The sequence below is a fragment of the Mustelus asterias genome, chromosome 20, assembly GCF_964213995.1.
Source record: "Mustelus asterias chromosome 20, sMusAst1.hap1.1, whole genome shotgun sequence".
Classification (NCBI taxonomy): Eukaryota; Metazoa; Chordata; class Chondrichthyes; order Carcharhiniformes; family Triakidae; genus Mustelus; species Mustelus asterias.
The window spans coordinates 2,875,628-2,896,975 of NC_135820.1; the positions used below are offsets into that span (position 1 = coordinate 2,875,628).

The 21,348-nt window shown below is 51.3% G+C and overlaps 1 protein-coding gene across 1 annotated transcript in view; it reads left to right on the top strand.

The window, feature by feature from the left end:
* Positions 1-931, top strand: part of LOC144508729 (uncharacterized) — a 45,945-nt gene extending 45,014 nt beyond the window's left edge. Inside the window, exon 7 of the mRNA XM_078237037.1 lies at positions 337-931. Within this exon, the coding sequence (XP_078093163.1) occupies positions 337-510 (174 nt within the window). The 3' untranslated portion in view covers positions 511-931. The remainder of the gene's footprint in view (positions 1-336) is intronic.
* The last annotated feature ends 20,417 nt before the right edge of the window (positions 932-21,348 follow it).

Below are 21,348 nucleotides of genomic sequence, written 5' to 3' on the forward strand. Positions count from 1 at the left end.
AGGAGGTTGCAGAGATATGGTTGTAGGGGCTGGAGGAGGTTACAGAGATAGGGAGGGTTGTAGGGCTGGAGGAGGTTGCAGAGATGGGGAGGGTTGTAGGGGCTGGACGAGGTTACAGAGGGTTATAGGGGTTGGAGGAGGTTACAGAGATGGGGAGGGTTGGAGGAAGTTACAGAGATAGGGAGGGGTGTAGGAGTTGGAGGAGGTTGCAGAGGGTTGTAGGGACTGGAGGAGGTTGCAGAGATACGGAGGGTTGTAGGGGTTGGAGGAAGTTACAGAGATAGGATAGAGGGAAGTGATTGGATTGTTAACCATTGGCTTACTCTCTCTCGGTAGACACTAACCCAGTATTATGATGAACCTGACGTCAATATGGACCTGAAGTCCCCGAACGAAACGCTACCTGGAGTCTACCTTGAGCAAGAGAACCCCATTTACAACGAGCTGTCTTATCCAGAGCCTGAGCATCGCAAGAGCCAGGAGTTTGTGTCAAAGGGAATGTACGTGTAGGCCTCAGGCTCCTCTCTGCATAAGCGCCTTTCCTCACTATGGGCCAACATCTTCCCTTTCTCTTCCTAATCAACAACATTACCGCAGATTATTACACTGATGCTTTGTTTTTTGGGGCGGGGGTTGGAGATTTGTTACCTCCTGCGGGGCTTTGAATCTGAGGGGAGGTTTGACCTCCTGCCCTGTAGGTGGAGATCTCTCGGGATGCCTCCATCCTCCCACCCCTCTCCTCCCCTTACCCCTCTCCTCCCCTTACCCCTCTCCTCCCCTTACCCCTCTCCTCCCCTTACCCCTCCTTTCCACCCACCCTTCCTTCAACCCTCCATGGTTCTCCATTTGATCTTGGTCCTCGCTTGGGACTGAGGCTCTGAGCAGAAACTAGGCCGCAAAGCCTGAATTACAGCCTTGCTGTCGAACTGGGGGGGGGGGGGGGGGGTGGGTGGGGGCAGGGGGGGGGGAGTTTGAAGATTTATGCCCTGAGGGTTGGCCACCCGGGGGGGGGGGTTGGTGAGCATGGGAAAAGGGGAGCATGCTGGGTGAAGGATAAACTTTCACTGTCCGTTCGCTACAGGAACTGTCCAGTTCTCAGATCCATGTTTGCCTCTGAATATGGCCAATGCTACGAAACACTAATGGTTACTTGAGAGCCAGCAATAGTTGACAGAGACCAGTGGGCTGTTAACTGTCCTCTTTGTCCTTGTTTCTACCAATGGAACGCGCCAATCTCTCATACACTACGTTTATGAGTGACTAAGTTGCTCCGGGAAGGTGGTTCCCACTTGCCGCTGTAAACTGATTAACTTCAGGCTAATACGATGAGAGATAACAGCTCTGAACTGACTCCCCCACCCCTCCCCTGCCCCCTGTTCAAATTCCCCCCTCCCTCCACTGGCATCGCCCAGTGGTTGATCCGGAATCTGAGGGAGATGAGGGGCATTGGGAGGGTGTTGGGATTCTGGGCATTGGGAGGGTGTTGGGATTCTGGGCATTGGGAGGGTGTTGGGGTCCTGGGCATTGGGAGGGTGTTGGGGTCCTGGGCATTGGGAGGGTGTTGGGGTCCTGGGCATTGGGAGGGTGTTGGGGTCCTGGGCATTGGGAGGGTGTTGGGGTCCTGGGCATTGGGAGGGTGTTGGGGTCCTGGGCATTGGGAGGGTGTTGGGGTCCTGGGCATTGGGAGGGTGTTGGGGTCCTGGGCATTGGGAGGGTGTTGGGGTCCTGGGCATTGGGAGGGTGCTGGGGTCCTGGGCATTGGGAGGGTGCTGGGGTCCTGGGCATTGGGAGGGTGCTGGGGTCCTGGGCATTGGGAGGGTGTTGGGGTGGGGCAGTGGGGGTTTTTGAGGGTTCTGGACAGTGGGGGCTTTTGGGGGTTCTGGTGTATTGGGGTTCTGAGGCACTGAGGGGGTTTAGGGTAGGGCAGTGGGAGGGTATTGGGGCAGTGGGGGGGTATGGGGTACTCAATGGGGGGGTATGGGGTACGCAATGGGGAGTGAGGTGATTCAATAGGGAATGAGTTTCCTCCAGCCCCTCTCCCTCGGGTGTGCCTGTTAACCACGAGTGCCAGCAGGCTATCCAACTGTGGTGTGTATCACACGCAAGCTTCTGGAATGTCCTGTTGCAATAACTATAGATTATTGCCTTTCTCAGTCCCCTCTCACTGGTCTCTGTGAAGCCTGCACACAGGCAGAGTGTGGAGCGAGTGTGTGTGTCTGTGTGTGTCTGTGTGTGTGTGTGCGCGTGTGTGTGTACCCAGTACTGTGAGCCTGCGCTGTCTGTGTGTGTGTGCGCGTGTGTGTATACCTGGTGCGCTGTGTGTGTGTGCGTGTGTGTATATACCTGGTGCGCTGTGTGTGTGTGTGTGTGTGTGTGTGTGTGTCCAGTGCTGTGTGTGTGTGTCCAGTGCTGTGTGTGTGTGCATGTACATACATGTACTATGTGTGCCTGCGTGTCCTCGCTACACTGACAGCTGGGTGGAGCCCGCCAGTATTACAGAGAATTACAACCTACTAATCTCAGTGACTCTGGCATTGTGCAATGTGTTGGTGTAACCAGGAGCAGTGAATATATTTGGAAGTCCAAAAGCAATCGAAACACGTGGGATGGAAAACCCATCATTTCCTAACCTGGAATTTAGGAATAATCCAATTTAATTTTCATTACCGTTTAGTTGAATGTTTTTTTCTTATCTAAATCTGATTTGATTTTTAAATTCATTTTCTGGGTGATTTTTTTGCTTGTGCTAAAACTGAGGCCCGTGCAGCTTCAGGCAAAACAATACATCAGGAAAATCAATCCTCGCAATCTTCCCACTCCGTCAGATGGAAACACGTTTCATGGAATTATTTATTTTAAAAATGTTTCACTCTTCGTATTGGAGAAAAGATGAACCAGATTGAATTTCCATTAAGCTGCGCAAAAGGGTTCGAATCAGAAATAAATGTGGGGGGTTGGGGTATCGCAACTACATTTTTATTTTAAATTGTTTTTAATAAGTATTATGTTTTAGGGATATTATTCCCAGCGACAGAGCTTCTTCCAGAATATTACAGCACAGAAGGAGGCCATTTGACCCATTATGCCCTGTGCCATAAAGATTTGTCCAATCAAGTTGACTGCCCTCCGCCCCGTGTTCTTTTCCCCATCTTCCTGTCAATTTTCCCCCTTCCAGTATTTCCCCAGTTGCCCCTTTAGAAAGTTCCTGTTGAATCTGCATCCAGCTCCCTTCCAGGCAGCGCCTTCCAGATCACAACAACTCGCTGCGTGTAAATACAAATTCTCCTCATCTTCCCCCACAAAGAACAAAGATCAGTACAGCACAGGAAACAGGCCCTTCGGCCCTCCAAGCCTGTGCCGCTCCTTGGTCCAACGAGACCAATCGTTTGTATCCCTCCATTCCCAGGCTGCTCATGTGACTATCCAGGTAAGTCTTAAACGATGTCAGCGTGTCTGCCTCCACCACCCTACTTGGCAGCGCATTCCAGGCCCCCACCACCCTCTGTGTAAAAAACATCTCTCTAATATCTGAGTTATACTTCACCCCTCTCAGCTTGAGCCCGTGACCCCTCGTGATCGTCACCTCCGACCTGGGAAAAAGCTTCCCACTGTTCACCCTATCTATCCCCTTCATAATCTTGTACACCTCTGGTTCTTTCCCCGATTCTCTTCAATCTGTGTCCCCCTCTGGTTACCCACCCTCCTGTCACTGGAAACACTTTCTCCTCATTCACTCCATCCAAACCCCCTTCCTCAAACGCCTCCATTCAATCTCCCCCTTAACCTTCTCCGTTCTGAGGAGAACGATCCCAGCTTCTCCCTGTCTCTGCAACACGACTGAAGCCCCCTCACCAGTCCTTTCTCCTCCCCGCTAGTCCCACCCTCCTCCCAACCCTCTCTCAGGCCTGGAGGTCCTTCCCAATGTTCCTGTCTGCGGCCTCTGTGTTACTGAGGCTCTTACCAGAGGGGAAGGCCGCTCCATATTTATTCCTGTCCTGCCTGTGATCTCAGACTGGGTTTAAACACCGTCATTTTACTATCCGAGACTGAATTGAACACGACTCAGGATGGTTGCCCCGGGCAACTGACAACAGGCCTATTGTCCATGTTAACTCTGTACCATGCAGTCCCCTCCTGCCATCCAGAATTCAATTAAAAACCTCCCAAGATTTCAAGGAGTGAACATTTTAAAAGTATTTTTTTTAAAGCCAGGTTGCTGATTCTGTTGTGGACTAGTGACTAATTAAATCTCAGATCTTCCCACGTAGGCCGGGAATGAAGCCTGGAACCGGTCTGTCCCTGCATGCCCAAGCAGGGAGATGGCAGGGGACTGCCGAACACCTCATGAATTTTAAAAGGGAAATGTTTTTGGGAATTTCAGTGGAGGTGAAAGGAATTTTATTTTGAGATGGAGATTTCAAACCTCGAGTCCCCCAAAGCACTGCCAGAAGCCCATTCATTGGCTGTGACGCCCGGTCATGACCTGGAATATAGGGAAACGGAGTCAGCAGTTTGCACACAGCAAGTGTTCTCTCCCAGACCATCAAACGATGATTGAGGGATAACTATCAGCCCCAGGCCCCTGGGGAATCCTCCCTCCCCCCGTCTCCAGCATTCATCTCCAAAATAGTGGCCCTGGGATCTTTGATGCCCTCCTGAGAGGTGCAGTCAGAGCCCTTGGTTTAATGTCTCATCTTAAAGATGGCATCTCTGACAGTGCAGCACTCCCTCAGTACTCACCCTCTGACAGTGCGGCACTCTCTCAGCACTGACCCTCTGACAGTGCGGCACTCTCTCAGTACTGACCTTCTGACAGTGCAGCACTCCCTCAGTACTGACCCTCTGACAGTGCAGCACTCCCTCAGCACTGACCCTCTGACAGTGCGGCACTCTCTCAGTACTGACCTTCTGACAGTGCAGCACTCCCTCAGTACTGACCTTCTGACAGTGCGGCACTCTCTCAGCACTGACCCTCTGACAGTGCGGCACTCTCTCAGCACTGACCCTCTGACAGTGCGGCACTCTCTCAGCACTGACCCTCTGACAGTGCGGCACTCCCTCTGTGCCGTCCCTCTGACAGTGCAGCACTCTCTCAGCACTGACCCTCTGACAGTGCAGCACTCCCTCTGTGCCGTCCCTCTGACAGTGCGGCACTCCATCAGTGCTGGGGCTTGGATGGATTAGGGACACCAGTCCCAAGAGGAACTCAAGCAAACAACCTTTGACTCGGAGTTGTGGATGCAACCCATTGCCTCGGCTTGTGAATGATAGGAGGGCCTCAGACAGTGAATCAAAACCTGGACTAACCCCCATTCAGCACTTAACTTCCCAAATCAAATGGAAACCACGATATGTTTGGCCCTCAATGATCATTTTCAGTAAAAAAAATAAGATATCTACACAGTAAAGAATTGGCAGATCATTAACGACCCAAATTTCTACATAGTTTCCTTGGTGAGGAAATTTCTAACAACTGAAATGAAAAATAATCACTCCTTGCCTGGTAGAGTAATGCTGCCATCTGGTGGTTACCCCTGCAAACAACATTCGACCCTGAATTTTGCTGATCAATTTCAAAAGTACCTCAACCTTGGCGACAAAGCACAAGGTTCCCCGCCAGAGTGAAGATCAGACACAATTTAAGCCACATGAGGAGATATTAGCACCGACTGACCAACAGGCCAATCGTGAGGTGGGTTTTAAGGGAACCCTTTAAAAGATGTGCAGGTTAGGTGGATTGACCACGGCTAATACGTGGGGTTCCAGGGATAGGGCGGATGTGTGGTCCTGAGTGGGATGCTCTTGCGGAGAGTGGGTGCAGACTTGATGGGTCAAATGGCTGCCTCCTGTGCTGTTGGGATCCCATGATTCTATGGAATAGCATTGACACTAAGGGGTTGCGGAACCCAGTGAAACCGTCACAGGGCACGTTACACTGAATTTTAATTCTGCTCGAAGAATAAAGAAATGTGAATAGTTTATGTTCCGCGATATATTTGTCTGCGTTTCTGTGCTTGTGCTCAAAATGACACTATGAGGAATTACTACGCCTTTGAGTCCCGCTGCTACTTCCTATCCTGGCTGAGTGAGTGAGTGAGTGCTGTAAGACAAGGTGAGATTTAAAACTCATCTCCATGGCCGGTTGGCCAGTTCAAATTCTCCTCACTACTTCCGGATGGAATTGCTAGTGCTGTCTATGTCCTGGTAAAGCTATGGTACGGGAAATATTTTGTATATCTTGGATGAGTTCTAAATTATCTTTTTTTTATATAAGTAATAAACATTTTCTGAATTTGCAGAGTTTGGTGTGGTTTTATGTGTTTTGACTTTGATTTATTATTGTCACGTGTATTGTGAGAAGTAATGTTTCTTGCGCACTATGCAGACAAAGCATACCGTTCATAGAGTACATAGGGGAGAAGGAAAGGAGAGGGTGCAGAATGAATTCAGAAGAGTGAGAGGGGATCTCATAGAAATTTATACAGTTCTAACAGGGTTAGACAAGGTAGATTCAGAAAGAATGATCTCGATGGTGACGGAGTCCAGAGCTAGGGGTCATAGTTTGAGGATAAGGGATAAACCTTTTAGAACTGAGGTGAGGAGAAACTTCTTCACCCAGAGGGTGGTGAATGTGTGGAATTCACTACCACAGAAAGTAGTTGAGGCCAAAACGTGTAATTTCGAGAAGAAATTAGATTTCGCTCTTGGGGCTAAAGGGATCAAGGGATATGGGGGGAATCAGGATATTGAATTTAATGATCAGCCATGATCAAAATGAATGGCGGAGCAGGCTCGAAGGGCCGAATGGCCTCCTCCTGCTTCTAGTTTCTATGTAGAGTTCCAGTCATAGGGTGTAGAGAAAGATCAACTTAATACAAGGTAGGTCCATTCAAAAGTCTGATGGCAGCAGGGAAGATGGTATGTGTTCTCAGACTTTTGTATCTTTTTCCTGACGGAAGAAGGTGGAAGCGAGAATGTCCAGGGTGCGTGGGGTCCTTGATTATGCTGGCTGCTTTTCCAGAATTTGGAAAAGCAGCCAGCATTTCCAAAATGGAAGTGTCAATGGATGGGAGGCTGGTTCGCGTGATGGGTTGGGCTACGTTCACAACCCTTTGTAGTTTCTTGCGTTCTTGGGCAGAGCAGGAGCCATAACAAGATGTGATCATGGGTATGTCTCTGTCAGGCAGGGAGGAAATGGCCGAGTGAGGGAACCATGGTTCACAAAAGAGGTGGAATGTCTTGCAAAAGGAAGAGGGAAGCTTATGTAGGGATGAGGAAACAAGGTTCAGATGGCTCGATTGAGGGTTACAACTTAGCAAGGAATGAGCTGAAAAAGGGGCTTATGAGAGCGAGGAGGGGGCATAAGAAGTCCTTGGCGGGTCGGATCAAGGAAAACCCCAAGGCTTTTTACTCTTATGTGAGGAATAAAAGAATGACCAGGGTGAGGTTGGGGCCGGTCAAGGACAGTAGTGGGAACTTGTGTATGGAGTCAGTAGAGATAGGCGAGGTGATGAATGAATACTTTTCTTCAGTGTTCACCAAGGAGAGGGGCCATGTTTTTGAGGAAGAGAAGGTGTTACAGGCTAATAGGCTGGAGGAAGTAGATGTTCGGAGGGAGGATGTACTAGCAGTTTTGAATAAACTGAAGGTCAATAAGTCCCCTGGGCCTGATGAAATGTATCCTCGGATTCTTTGGGAGGCAAGGGATGAGATTGCAGAGCCTTTGGCTTTGATCTTTGGGTCCTCACTGTCCACAGGGATGGTGCCAGAGGACTGGAGAGTGGCGAATGTTGTTCCTCTGTTTCAGAAAGGGAATAGAAATGACCCTGGTAATTATAGGCCGGTTAGTCTTAGTTCGGTGGTTGGTAAGTTGATGGAAAAGGTCCTTAGGGGTGGGATTTACGACCATTTAGAAAGATGCGGATTAATCCGGGATAGTCGGCACGGATTCGTGAAGGGCAAGTCGTGCCTCACAAATTTGATTGAAATTTTTGAGGAGGTAACTAAGTGTGTTGATGAAGGTAGGGCAGTTGATGTCATATACATGGATTTTAATAAGGCGTTTGATAAGGTCCCCCATGGTCGGCTTATGATGAAAGTAAGGAGGTGTGGGATAGAGGGAAAGTTGGCCGATTGTATAGGTAACTGGCTGTCTGATCGAAGACAGAGGGTGGTGGTGGATGGAAAATTTTCGGATTGGAGGCAGGTTGCTAGCGGAGTGTCACAGGGATCAGTGCTTGGTCCTCTGCTCTTTGTGATTTTTATTAATGACCTAGAGGAGGGGGCTGAAGGGTGGATCAGTAAATTTGCTGATGACACCAAGATTGGTGGAGTAGTGGATGAGGTGGAGGACTGTTGTAGACTGCAAACAGACATAGATAGGATGCAAAGCTGGGCTGAAAAATGGCAAATGGAGTTTAACCCTGATAAATGTGAGGTGATTCATTTTGGTAGGACAAATTTAAATGTGGATTACAGGGTCAAAGGTAGGGTTCTGAAGACTGTGGAGGAACAGAGAGATCTTGGGGTCCATATCCACAGATCTCTGAAGGTTGCCACTCAAGTGGATAGAGCCGTGAAGAAGGTCTATAGTGTGTTAGCATTTATTAACAGGGGGTTGGAGTTTAAGAGCTGTGGGGTTATGCTGCAACTGTACAGGACCTTGGTGAGACCACATTTGGAATATTGTGTGCAGCTCTCGTCACCTCACTATAAGAAGGATGTGGAAGCGCTGGAAAGAGTGCAAAGGAGATTTACCAGGATGCTGCCTGGTTTGCAGGGTAGGTCTTATGAGGAAAGGTTGAGGGAGCTAGGGCTGTTCTCTCTGGAGCGGAGGAGGCTGAGGGGAGACTTAATAGAGGTTTATAAAATGATGAAGGGGATAGATAGAGTGAACGTTCAAAGACTATTTCCTCGGGTGGATAGAGCTATTACACGGGGGCATAACTATAGGGTTCATGGTGGGAGATATGGGAGGGATATCAGAGGTAGGTTCTTTACTCAGAGAGTGGTTGGGGTGTGGAATGGACTGCCTGCAGTGATAGTGGAGTCAGACACTTTAGGAACATTTAAGCGGTTATTGGATAGGCACATGGAGCACACCAGGATGATAGGGAGTGGGATAGCTTGATCTTGGTTTCAGATAAAGCTATATAAGGAACAAAACAAAGAGAAGTACAGCACAGGAACAGGCCCTTCGGCCCTCCAAGCCTGTGCCGATCATGATGCCCGTCTAAACTAAACAAACCCTTCTGCCCTGACTCGGTCCGTATCCCTCTATTCCCTCCCCATTCATGTACCCATCCAGATGCCTCTTAAATGTTGCTGATGTACCTGCTTCCACCACCTCCTCTGGCAGCGCGTTCCAGGCACCCACCACTCTCTGTGTGAAAAACTTCCCCCGCACACCTCCCTTAAACTTTCCCCCTTGAATCTGTGCCCCCTTGTAATTAACACTTCCACCCTGGGAAAAAAGCCTCTGACTATCCACTCTGTCTGTGCCTCTCATCGTTTTGTAGACCCTCTATCAGGTCTCCCCTCAGCCTCCGTCTTTCCAGTGAAAACAATCCGAGTTTATTCAACCTCTCCTCATAGCCAACACCCTCGAGACCAGGCAACATCCTGGTGAACCTCCTTTGCACTCTCTCCAAAGCTTCCATATCCTTCTGGTAGTGTGGCGACCAGAACTGCACACAATACTCCAAATGCGGCCTTACCGAGGTTTTATACAGCTGCAACATCATTTCCCAACTCCTGTACTCAATGCCCCGGCTGATGCAGGCCATATGTTTGTTAAGGTTTGATAAGGTGCCCCATGCAAGGCTTATTGAGAAAGTGAAGGGGCATGGGATACAAGGGGACATTGCCTTGTGGATTCAGAACTGGCTTTCCCACAGAAGGCAAAGAGTGGTTGTAGATGGGTCTTTTTCAGAGTGGAGGTCGGTCACCAGTGGGGTGCCCCAGTGATCTGTTCTGGGACCCTTGCTCTTTGTGATTTTTATAAATGACCTGGATGAGGAAGTGGAAGGATGGGTTGGCAAGTTTGCTGATGACACAAAGGTTGGAGGTGTTGTGGATAGTGTAGAGGGATGTCAGCAGTTGCAACGAGACATAGATAAGATGCAAGACTGGGCGGAGAAGTGGCAGATGGACTTCAACCCAGATAAGTGTGTGGTGGTTCATTTTGGCAGGTCGAATAGGATGAAAGAATATAATATTAAGGGTAAGACGCTTGGCAGTGTGGAAGATCAGAAGGATCTTGGGGTCCGGGTCCATAGGACGCTCAAAGCAGCATCGCAGAGGCTGTGGTTAAGAAGGCGTATGGAATACTGGCCTTCATCAACAGAGGAATTGAGTTTAGAAATCGGGACATAAGCTGCAGCTGTATAGGACCCTGGTCAGACCCCACCTGGAGTACTGTGCCCAGTTCTGGTCGCCTCATTACAGAAAGGACGTGGAAGCCATAGAATGGGTGCAGAGGAGATTTACAAGGATGTTGCCTGGATTAGGTGGCATGCCTTATGAGGATAGGTTGAGAGAACTTGGTCTTTTCTCCTTGGAGAGGCGAAGGATGAGAGGTGACCTGATAGAGGTGTATAAGATGTTGAGGGGTATTGATAGAGTGGATTCTCAGAGGCTTTTACCCAGGGCTGAAATGGTTGCCACAAGAGGTCACAGGCTTAGGGTGCTGGGGAGCAGGTACAGAGGAGATGTTAGGGGTAAGTTTTTCACTCAGAGGGTGGTGGGTGCATGGAATCGGCTGCCGGTAGTGGTGGTGGAGGCGGATTCGATTGAGTCTTTTAAGAGACTTTTGGATAAGTTCATGGAAGTTCGTAAGAACAAAGAACAAAGATCAGTACAGCACAGGAAACAGGCCCTTCGGCCCTCCAAGCCTGTGCCGCTCCTTGGTCCAACTAGACCAATCGTTTGCATCCCTCCATTCCCAGGCTGCTCATGTGACTATCCAGGTCAGTCTTAAACGATGTCAGCATGCCTGCCTCCACCACCCTACTTGGCAGCGCATTCCAGGCCCCCACCACCCTCTGTGTAAAAAACGTCCCTCTAATATCTGAGTTATACTTCGCCCCTCTCACCTTGAGCCCGTGACCCCTCGTGAACGTCACTTCTGATCTGGGAAAAACCTTCCCACCGTTCACCCTATCTATCCCCTTCATAATCTTGTAGACCTCTATTAGATCTCCCCTCATTCTCCGTCTTTCCAGGGAGAACAACCCCAGTTTACCCAATCTCTCCTCATAGCTAAGACCCTCCATACCAGGCAACATCCTGGTAAACCTTCTCTGCACTCTCTCTAACGCCTCCACGTCCTTCTGGTAGGGTGGCGACCAGAACTGGACGCAGTACTCCAAATGTGGCCTAACCAGCGTTCTATACAGCTGCATCATCAGACTCCAGCTTTTATACTCTATACCCCGTCCTATAAAGGCAAGCATGCCATATGCCTTCTTCACCACCTTCACCTAAGATAGAGGGTTATAGATAAGCCTCGTAGATAGGGACATGTTCGGCGCAACCTGTGGGCCGAAGGGCCTGTTTGTGCTGTAGCTTTTCTATGTTTTATGTCTTCTAAATCACCCTGGCAACCTGTGTTGCCATTTGTAGGGGAACTGAGGGCCTGCACGCCCAGATCCCTCTGTATGTTAATGATAATATGATTCTAAAGAAGGGGACCAAAACTGTGCACAGTATTCTAAATGTGGCCTCACTCGTACCTTGTACAGTTGCAGCAACACCTCTTTACATTCCAGCAATCCGTTTACCCTCCATATCACCTCCTGCGCGCTAGCTTCCTGAGTTCCATGAACAAGGGAACCCCCCCCTCCTTCCCCCCTCCTTCCCCCCTCCCCCGCCCAAACTCCCTTCGTGCTACAGCTTTCTGCAGTCTCTCCAGTTAAATAATAATCCACCTTCGTTTTGGAAACCACCTCACAATTTTCCCAAATTGCATTCCATTTGCCAACTGTCTCACTCAACCTGTCATTATCTTGCTGTAAACTATTTCTTTCTTCCTGACCCACCCCTGCCGTTCCTCCGACCGTTGAATCATCTGCGAATTTGGCACAGTATTCCTTACTCCAAATCATTAATATATACTTCGATGAGCTGTGGGAGGTTGGGTGTGGCAAAATTGCTTCTGCATCAGGATGTGCCACAGGCAGATGGCATAAGTCAGTGGTTCCCAAAGGGTGCGGCGCGCCACCCTGGTGCGGTGAGAGGGGATGGCAAGTGTGGCGGGAAGATTGAAGGACAATCAAAGAAACATTTAAACATGGTTTAAACAAGCATTGTTTTATACTTGCTGGATGTCCCATGACCATATTATAAAGTAGTTGTGTTCTATGTTATGAATCAAGCACTGCTAGGAGTTGTTTTAAAAAAAATGTATTTCTTATCAATAAAAAATTCAGTGTGGCGCGAGCAAATTTTTATTCCGAAAGTGCGGCCCAGTGAAAAAAGTTTGGGAACCACTGACATAAGTAAACCTCAGCCAGTGACTCCTTGAAGCTAAAATTAGCAAACGCTTGCAATGATAGGCTGTGTCCACCTGGGGGCGGTGTTGAGTGAGGTACAGCTCAGCCAATGAGCAAGGCCCTGAAGCCCCATCCAGTAGTCACATGGATGGCTGGATTATATTTCCAAGGGGCTCGACAAGGTCGCCGCACTACCAGAAGGACGTGGAGGCATTGGAGAGAGTGCAGAGAAGGTTTACCAGGATGTTGCCTGGTATGGAGGGTCTTAGCTATGAGGAGAGATTGGGTAGACTGGGGTTGTTCTCCTTGGAAAGACGGAGAATGAGGGGAGATCTAATAGAGGTGTACAAGATTATGAAGGGTATAGATAGGGTGAACAGTGGGAAGCTTTTTCCCAGGTCGGAGGTGACGATCACGAGGGGTCACGGGCTCAAGCTGAGAGGGGCGAAGTATAACTCAGACATCAGAGGGACGTTTTTTACACAGAGGGTGGTGGGGGCCTGGAATGCGCTGCCAAGTAGGGTGGTGGAGGCAGATACGCTGACATCGTTTAAGACTTACCTGGATAGTCACATGAGCAGCCTGGGAATGGAGGGATACAAACGATTGGTCTAGTTGGACCAAGGAGCGGCACAGGCTTGGAGGGCCGAAGGGCCTGTTTCCTGTGCTGTACTGTTCTTTGTTCTTTGAGCGTAAAAGTATTGTTGCTACAAATGTACTCGTGAGGCCACCAGAGAATATTATGTGCAATTTAGGTCCCCTTATTGAAGGAAAGATAGAACCATATCACAGCATCTCCACAGTGCGGAAGGAGGCCATTCGGCCCATCAAGCCTGCACCGACAAGAATCCCACCCAGGATCTATGCCCGTAACCCTATGTATTTACCCTGCTAATCCCCTTGATACTAAGGGGCAATTCAGCATGGCCAATCCACCTAACCTGAACATTTTTGGACTGTTGGAAGAAACCGGAGCACCCGGAGGAAACCCACGCAGACAAGGTCTCTGCACAGACAGTGACCCGGGACTGGAATCGAATCTGGGTCCCTGGCGCTGCGAGGCAGCAGTGCTAACCACTGTGCTACCCAAATGTAGGGGCTGGAGTAGGTTACAGAGATAGGGAGGGTTATAGGGGCTGGAGGAGGTTACAGAGATCGGGAAGGTTGTAGGGGCTGGAGGAGGTTACAGAGATAGAAAGGGATGTCGGGACTGGAGGAGGATCCGGAGATAGTATGGTTGTAGGGGCTGGAGGAGGCTATGTAGATAGGGAGGGTAGTTGGAGCTGGAGGAGGTTACAGAGATAGGGAGGGTTGTAGTGGCTGGAGGAGGTTACGGAGACAGGGAGGGTTTTGGGAGCTGGGAGAGGTTACAGAGATTGAAAGGGATGTCGGGGCTGGATGAGGTTATAGAGATGTGGAGTGTTGTAGGGGCTGGAGGAGGCTAGGGACGGTTGTAGGAGCTGGAGGAGTTTACAGTGATGGGGAGGGTTTTAGGGACTGGAGGAGGTGACAGAGATGGGCAGGGTTCTAGGGGCTGGCGGTGTTGACAGAGATAGAGTGGGTTGTAGGGATTGGAGGAAGTGACAGATATAGGGAGGGTTGAAGGGGCTGGAGGAGGTGACAGAGGTGGGGAGTGTTATAAAAATCATAGAAACCCTACAGTGCAGAAGGAGGCCATTCGGCCCATCGAGTCTGCACTGACCACAATCCCACCCAGGCCCTACCCCCACATATTTACCTGCTAATCCCTCTAACCTACGCATCTCAGGACTCTAAGGGGTAATTTTTAACCTGGCCAATCAACCTAACCCGCACATCTTTGGACTGTGGGAGGAAACTGGAGCACCCGGAGGAAACCCACGCAGACACGAGGAGAATGTGCAAACTCCACACAGACAGTGACCCAAGCCGGGAATCGATCCCAGGTCCCTGGAGCTGTGAAGCAGCAGTGCTAACCACTGTGCTACCCTGCCGCCCATACACATGTTGTAGGGGCTAGAGGAGGTTATGGAGATAGGGAGGGTTGTGGGAGCTGGAGGAGGTTGCAAAGATAGGAGGATTGTAGGGGCTGGTGGAGGTTACAGAGATCGGGAGGCTTGTAGGGGCTGGAGGAGGTTACAGAGATAGGGAGGGTTGTAACTGCTGGAGGAGGTTACAGAGATAGGGAGGGTTGTAGGGGCTGGAGGAGGTTACAGAGATAGGGAGGGTTGTAACTGCTGGAGGATGTTACAGACATAGGGAGGATTGTGGGAGCTGGAGGTGATAGCAGAGATAGAGAGAGTTGTAGGGGCTGGAGGAGGTGTGAGAGATAGGGACGGTGTAGGGGCTAGAGGAGGATACAGAGATAGGGACGTGTTACAGAGGTGGGATTGTAGGGGCTGGGGGAGGTTACAGAGATAGGGAGGGTTTAGAGTCTGGAGGAGGTTACAGAAATAGGGAAGGTTGTAGGGGCTGGAGGAGGTTACAGATATAGAACAAAGAACAAAGAACAGTACAGCACAGGAAACAGGCCCTTCAGCCCTCCAAGCCTGTGCCACTCCTTGGCCTAACTAGACCAATTGTTTGTATCCCTCCATTCCCAGGCTGCTCATGTGACAACCCAGGTAAGTCTTAAACGATGTCAGCGTGCCTGCCTCCACCACCCTACTTGGCAGCGCATTCCAGGCCCCCACCACCCTCTGTGTAAAAAACACCCCTCTAATATCCGAGTTATACTTCACCCCTCTCACCTTGAGCCCGTGACCCCTCGTGAACGTCATTCTGATGTGGGAAAAAGCTTCCCACCGTTCACCCTATCTATCCCCTTCATAATCTTGTACACCTCTATTAGATCTCCCCTCTATAGAAAGGGATGTAGGGGCAGGAGAAGGTTAGAGAGATAGGGAGGGTTGTCGGGGCTGGAGGAGGTGACAGAGATAGGGAGGGTTGTAGGGGCTGGAGGTGGTGACAGAGATAGGGAGGGTTTAGCGGCTGGAGGATGATACAGAGAAAGGGGCCGGAGGAGGTTACAGAGATAGGGAGGAGTGTAGGGGCTGGTGGAGGTTACAGGGATAGGGATGGTTATAGGGGCTGGAGGAGGTTTCGGAGATAGGGATGGTTGTAGGGGCTGGAGGAGGTGACAGAGATAGGGAAAATTGTAGATGCTGGAGGAGGTTACAGAGATGGGGTGGGTTGTAGCGGCTGGAAGTGGTTACAGCGATTGGGTTTTAGGGGCTGGAGGAGGTTACAGAGATAGTGATGGTGTATGGGCTGGAGGAGGTTACAGAGATAGCGAGGGTTCGAGGAACTGGAGGAGGTTATAGAGATAGGAAGAATTGTAGGGGCTGGTGGAGATTTCAGAGATTTGGATGCCCGGGCTGGGGGAGGTTACAGAGTTAGGGAGGGATATTGGGGCTGGAGGAGTTACAGAGATAGGGAGGGTTGTAGGGGCTGGAGGAATTTACGTAGATAGGGAGGGTTGTAGGAGCTGGTGGAGGTTACAGAGATGGAGAGGCACGTAGGGGCGGGAGGAAGTTGCAGAGATAGGGAGGGTTGTCGGGGAGGGCGAGGTTTACAAAAATAGGGTGGGTTATAGGGGCTGGAGGAGGTGGCAGAGATAGAGAGGGTTGTAAGGGTTGGAGGAGGTGACAGAGATAGGGAGTTGTGGGAGCTGGGGGAGGTTACAGAGTTAGGGATGGTTGTAGGAGCTGGAGGAGGTTTCAGATATAGAGATGGTTGGAGGGGCTGGAGGGGGTGACAGAGATAAAGAGGGCTGTGGGAGCTGGAGGAGGTTACATTGCTAGGGAGGTTTTTAGGGTCTGGTGGTTACAGAGGTAGAAGGGAATGTTGGGGCTGTAGGAGGATCCAGAGATAGGGAGGGTTGCTGGGTCTAGAGGAGGTTACAGAGATAGGGAGGTTTATAGGGGCTGGTCGTTACAGAGATAGAAGGGGATGTTGGGGCTGGAGGAGGTTGCAGAGAGGGGGAGGGGTGTCGGGGCTGGAGGAGGTTACAGAGATAGGGATGGTTGTCGGGGCTGGAGGAGGTTACAGAGATAGGCGTGGGTGTCGGGGCTTGGGGAGGTTACAGAGATAGGGATGGTTGTAGGGACTGGAGGAGGTTACAGAGATAGGGGTGGGTGTCGGGGCTTGGGGAGGTTACTGAGATAGAGACGGGTGTAGGGGCTGGAGGGGGTGACAGTGCTGGGGAGGGGTGTCGGGGCTTGGGGAGGTTACTGAGATAGGGATGGGTGTAGGGGCTGGAGGGGGTGACAGTGCTGGGGAGGGGTGTAGGGGCTGGAGGAGGTGACAGTGCTGGGGAGGGGTGTAGGGGCTGGAGGGGGTGACAGTGCTGGGGAGGGGTGTAGGGGCTGGAGGGGGTGACAGTGCTGGGGAGGGGTGTCGGGGCTGGAGGGGGTGACAGTGTTGGGGAGGGGTGTAGGGGCTGGAGGGGGTGACAGTGCTGGGGAGGGGTGTAGGGGCTGGAGGGGGTGACAGTGCTGGGGAGGGGTGTAGGGGCTGGAGGGGGTGACAGTGCTGGGGAGGGGTGTAGGGGCTGGAGGGGGTGACAGTGCTGGGGAGGGGTGTAGGGGCTGGAGGGGGTGACAGTGCTGGGGAGGGGTGTAGGGGCTGGAAGGGGTGACAGTGCTGGGGAGGGGTGTAGGGGCTGGAGGGGGTGACAGTGCTGGGGAGGGGTGTAGGGGCTGGAGGGGGTGACAGTGCTGGGGAGGGGTGTAGGGGCTGGAGGGGGTGACAGTGCTGGGGAGGGGTGTAGGGGCTGGAGGGGGTGACAGTGCTGGGGAGGGGTGTAGGGGCTGGAGGGGGTGACAGTGCTGGGGAGGGGTGTAGGGGAGGGGTGAAGTTGTTCACGATGGTTGTGCCAGCAGCAAGTGCAGCTCTCAAATTAATTGCACTAAATGCGTTAAATTGTGTGGAGGATGTGGAATGCCAGGATTTTACCATCACCATCAGGATCTGTATTTACTGATCCCATCCCCATTCCATTCTGGGGCCGGTCCCTGGTTTGGGAATCTCCCTACCTCTCCTTCCTGATCGAGGTAAATCCCCTTTCTACCCAATAACATTCAGGGACTCTCCTATTGTCTCTCTCCGACTCTGCAATCCCTGTGGCGTCCAGGGCACGGGGTCGGGGGGGCGGTGACTATGGGGGAGAGGGGAGGTATTGGGGATGGGGTGCGGATGGTGGTGAGGACATGAATTACAAACTAAAAGAGTGTACCTGTCTTCCTCATTGCTCCTGTTCCAGCTTCCCCTCCCCCCGCACCCTGCCCCGGAGAGCCTGTGCAACGACTGTCAAAGGTTTCTCAAGTTCCATCTGGCTGCAGCCCTATTTGGGTGAAGTGGCAAAATGCCACAACTAGGCCTCAGGCTTTCTTCCCATTCAAATTCAGTCGAGCAGAACAGTCGAGACTGGAGGAAGCAGGTATCAACCAAGAAGCAGCAAGAATCATTTCTCGAAAGGCCTCCGACGTTTCACAATCTGCCTTCACAGACAATGCCCTGTTGTTGTGCAGCCTGCAAGTTGTTGTCAGGTGGTCAGCTTTGTGCACAGCAAGATCCCAAAAGGGACCGAAGGGTGGCACGGTGGCACAGTGGTTAACTCTGCTGCCTCACGCCGTCAGGGACCCGGGTTCGATTCCGGCCTCGGGTCAGTGTGTGTGTGTGTGGAGTTTGCACGTTCTCCTCGTGTCTGCAGATTCGATGGGCCAAATGGCCTCCTTCTGCACTGCAGGGATGCGGTGGAGTTTCACCATTCTGTTTTTCCTACTCCACTGTTACTGGGGGAGGTCGTGATGTGGAGATGCCGGCGTTGGACTGGGGTAAACACAGTAAGAGTTTTAACAACACCAGGTTAAAGTCCAACAGGTTTATTTGGTAGCAAATACCATTAGCTTTCGGAGCGCTGCTCCTTCGTCAGATGGAGTGGAAATGTGCTCTCAAACAGGGCACATGATTTTTGTGTCTCTGTGCCCTGTTTGAGAGCACATTTCCACTCCATCTGACGAAGGAGCAGCGCTCCGAAAGCTAATGGTATTTGCTACCAAATAAACCTGTTGGACTTTAACCTGGTGTTGTTAAACTCTTACTGGGGGAGGTTACAGAGATAGGGCGGATTGTAGGGGCAGCAGGAGGATACAGAGATAGGGAGGGTTGTAGGGGTTGGAGGAGGTTACAGAGATAGGGAGGGGTGTAGGGGTTGGAGGAGGTTACAGAGATAGGGAGGGTTGTAGGGGTTGGAGGAGGTTACAGAGATAGGGAGGGCTGTTGGGACTGGAGAAGATTGCAGAGATAGGGAGGATTGTAGGGGACTGAGGAGGTTACAGAGATAGAAAGGGTTATAGGGACTGAGGAGGTTACACAGATAGGGAGGGCTGTAGGAGCTGGAGAAGATTACAGAGATAGGGAGGGTTGTAGGGCTGGAGGAGGTTACAGAGATAGGGAGGGTTGTAGGGACTGAGGAGGTTACAGAGATAGAAAGGGTTGTAGGGGCTGAGGAGGTTACAGAGATAGGGAGGGTTGTAGGGGCTAGAGGAGATTACAGAGATAGGGAGGGTTGTAGGGGCTGGAGGAGGTTACAGAGATAGGGAGGGTTGTAGGGGTTGGAGGAGGTTACAGAGATAGGGAGGGTTGTAGGGGCTGGTGGAGGTTACAGAGATAGGGAGGGTTGTAGGGGCTGGAGGAGGTTACAGAGATAGGGAGGGTTGTAGGGGCTGGAGTAGGTTACAGAGATAGGGAGGGTTATAGGGGCTGGAGGAGGTTATAGGGGCTGGAGGAAGTTACAGAGATAGGGAGGCTTGTAGGGCTGGAGGAGGTTACAGAGATAGGGAGGGTTGTAGGGGTTGGAGGAGGTTACAGAGATAGGGAGGATTGTAGGGCTGGTGGAGGTTACAGTGTGTTGCACAGTGGTTAGCACTGCTGCCTCACAGCGCCAGCACCCAAGTTCAATTCTGGCCTCGGGTCACTGTCTGGACGGAATCTGCACGTCCTCCTGCATGGGTTTCCTCCGGGTGCTCCGGTTTCCTCCCACAGTCGAATAAGTTGCCGGTTAGGTTGATTGGCCATGCTAAATTGCCCCTTAGTGTCCGAGGGGAGGTCGGGTAAATGCATGGGGTTACGGAGTTAGGGCCTGGGTGGGACTGTGGTCAGTGCAGGCTCGATGGGCCGAATGGCCTCTTTGTGCACTGTTGGGATTCTGATTCGAATGAGATGAGTTGCCCGGTTGATGAGCTATCTGTGGGACTGGTTGAAATGTGTCAAGGATGGCTGGTTTTCTCCAAAGTTCGACTGGGACACTGTTCTCTTCCCGTCAGTCAAAGTCTGTTTAACCCCACAGTGCGGCCCTCCCTCGTTGCCAGTGCTAGAATTGCTGGCTGTGATTGTGGGCTCAGGTCTCTGTCCTGGGAATCAAACCCACATCCGCTTCACAAAGTGCTGCACAGTGGCTGAAATCGAGTAACATTTCGCCAGTCACATGATGAGGTGCTAGGCCACAGGACCAAGATCTTAGTTTGACAGAGCATTGTAAAGGAGCAGGAAGAAAGGGAGAGAGGTGGAGAGGTTTAGAGAGGGAATTCCAGAGCTTAGGGCCCCGCGCCTCCCCCCTGGTAGCTGGAGGCTTGGCCGCCAATGGTGGAGCGATGGGAATCGTGGGATGCTGAAGAGGCTGGAATTGGAGGAGCGCAGAGATCTCGGAGCGTTGTAGGGACTGGAGGAGATGATAGAAATCGGGAGGGTTGTAGGGGCTGGAGGAGGTTACAGAGATAAGGAGGGCTGTAGGGCCTGGAGGAGGTTACAGAGATAGGGAGGGTTATAGGGGCTGGAGGAGGTTACAGAGATAGGGAGAGTTGTAGGGGCTGGAGGATGTTGGAGGATGTTGGAGAGATAGTATGGTTGTAGAGCCTGGTGAAGTTTCGATCTCTTACTGCATGTACATCCTGGTGGTTTGTCAACTTAGTGAGGTTTACAGAGGGTGGAATGTCGGAGGGCAGCAAGGAGGGCACTGGAATGGTTGAGATCTCCAGAGACAGGGGCTTGGATGTGACAGTTCAGCAAGAGATGGGTGCGAAGGGGGAAAGCTGAGCAAAGTTACGGAGGTTGAAAATATTTGAAAATGGGGGAAGCGATGGCCTCGTGGTATTATTGCTAGATTGTTAATCCAGAAACTCAGCTAATGTTCTGGGGACCCGGGTTCGAATACCGCCATGGCAGCTGGTGGAATTTGAATCAATAAAAAAGATCTGGGAATTAAGAATCAATTGATGACCATGAAACCACTGTCAATTGTCAGAAAAACCCATCTGGTTCACCAATGTCCTTCAGGGAAGGAAATCTGCCTTCCTTACCCGGTCTGGCCTACATGTGCCTCCAGAGCCACAGCAATGTGGTTGACTCTCAGCTGCCCTTGGGCAACTGGGGATGGGCAATAAATGCTGGCCAGCCAGCGATGCCCATGACCCACGGATGAAGAAAAAGAATGTTGGTTTTATTGATGGCACAGAGACCTGGTCACAGAGACCTGGTCAGAAGCTGATTACAGACACAAGTCTGGCACTAACATTGCGAGTCGGCTGACCGAGACTCCGACTTTTGCTCGGGAGAGGGAATGGAGTCGGTTGCTAGGGAAACAGGGTTGGGGTGGGGGGAGGCCAAGAATGATGGCTACTTCCACCTTCTCGATGCTGAATGGGGAGGGAGCTTCTGGCTCTGCCAATCCCGGATGGCGGAGAAGCAGCCTGATAATGTCGTGGGAGAGGCAGGGCCAGGATGGGCCGAATGGCCTCCAACTGCGGCGTAAATCTCACTGACTCTCCCGACGCGAAGCTGGCGGAGGGCTGGAGGAGGAGGACAGAATCTCGATTTG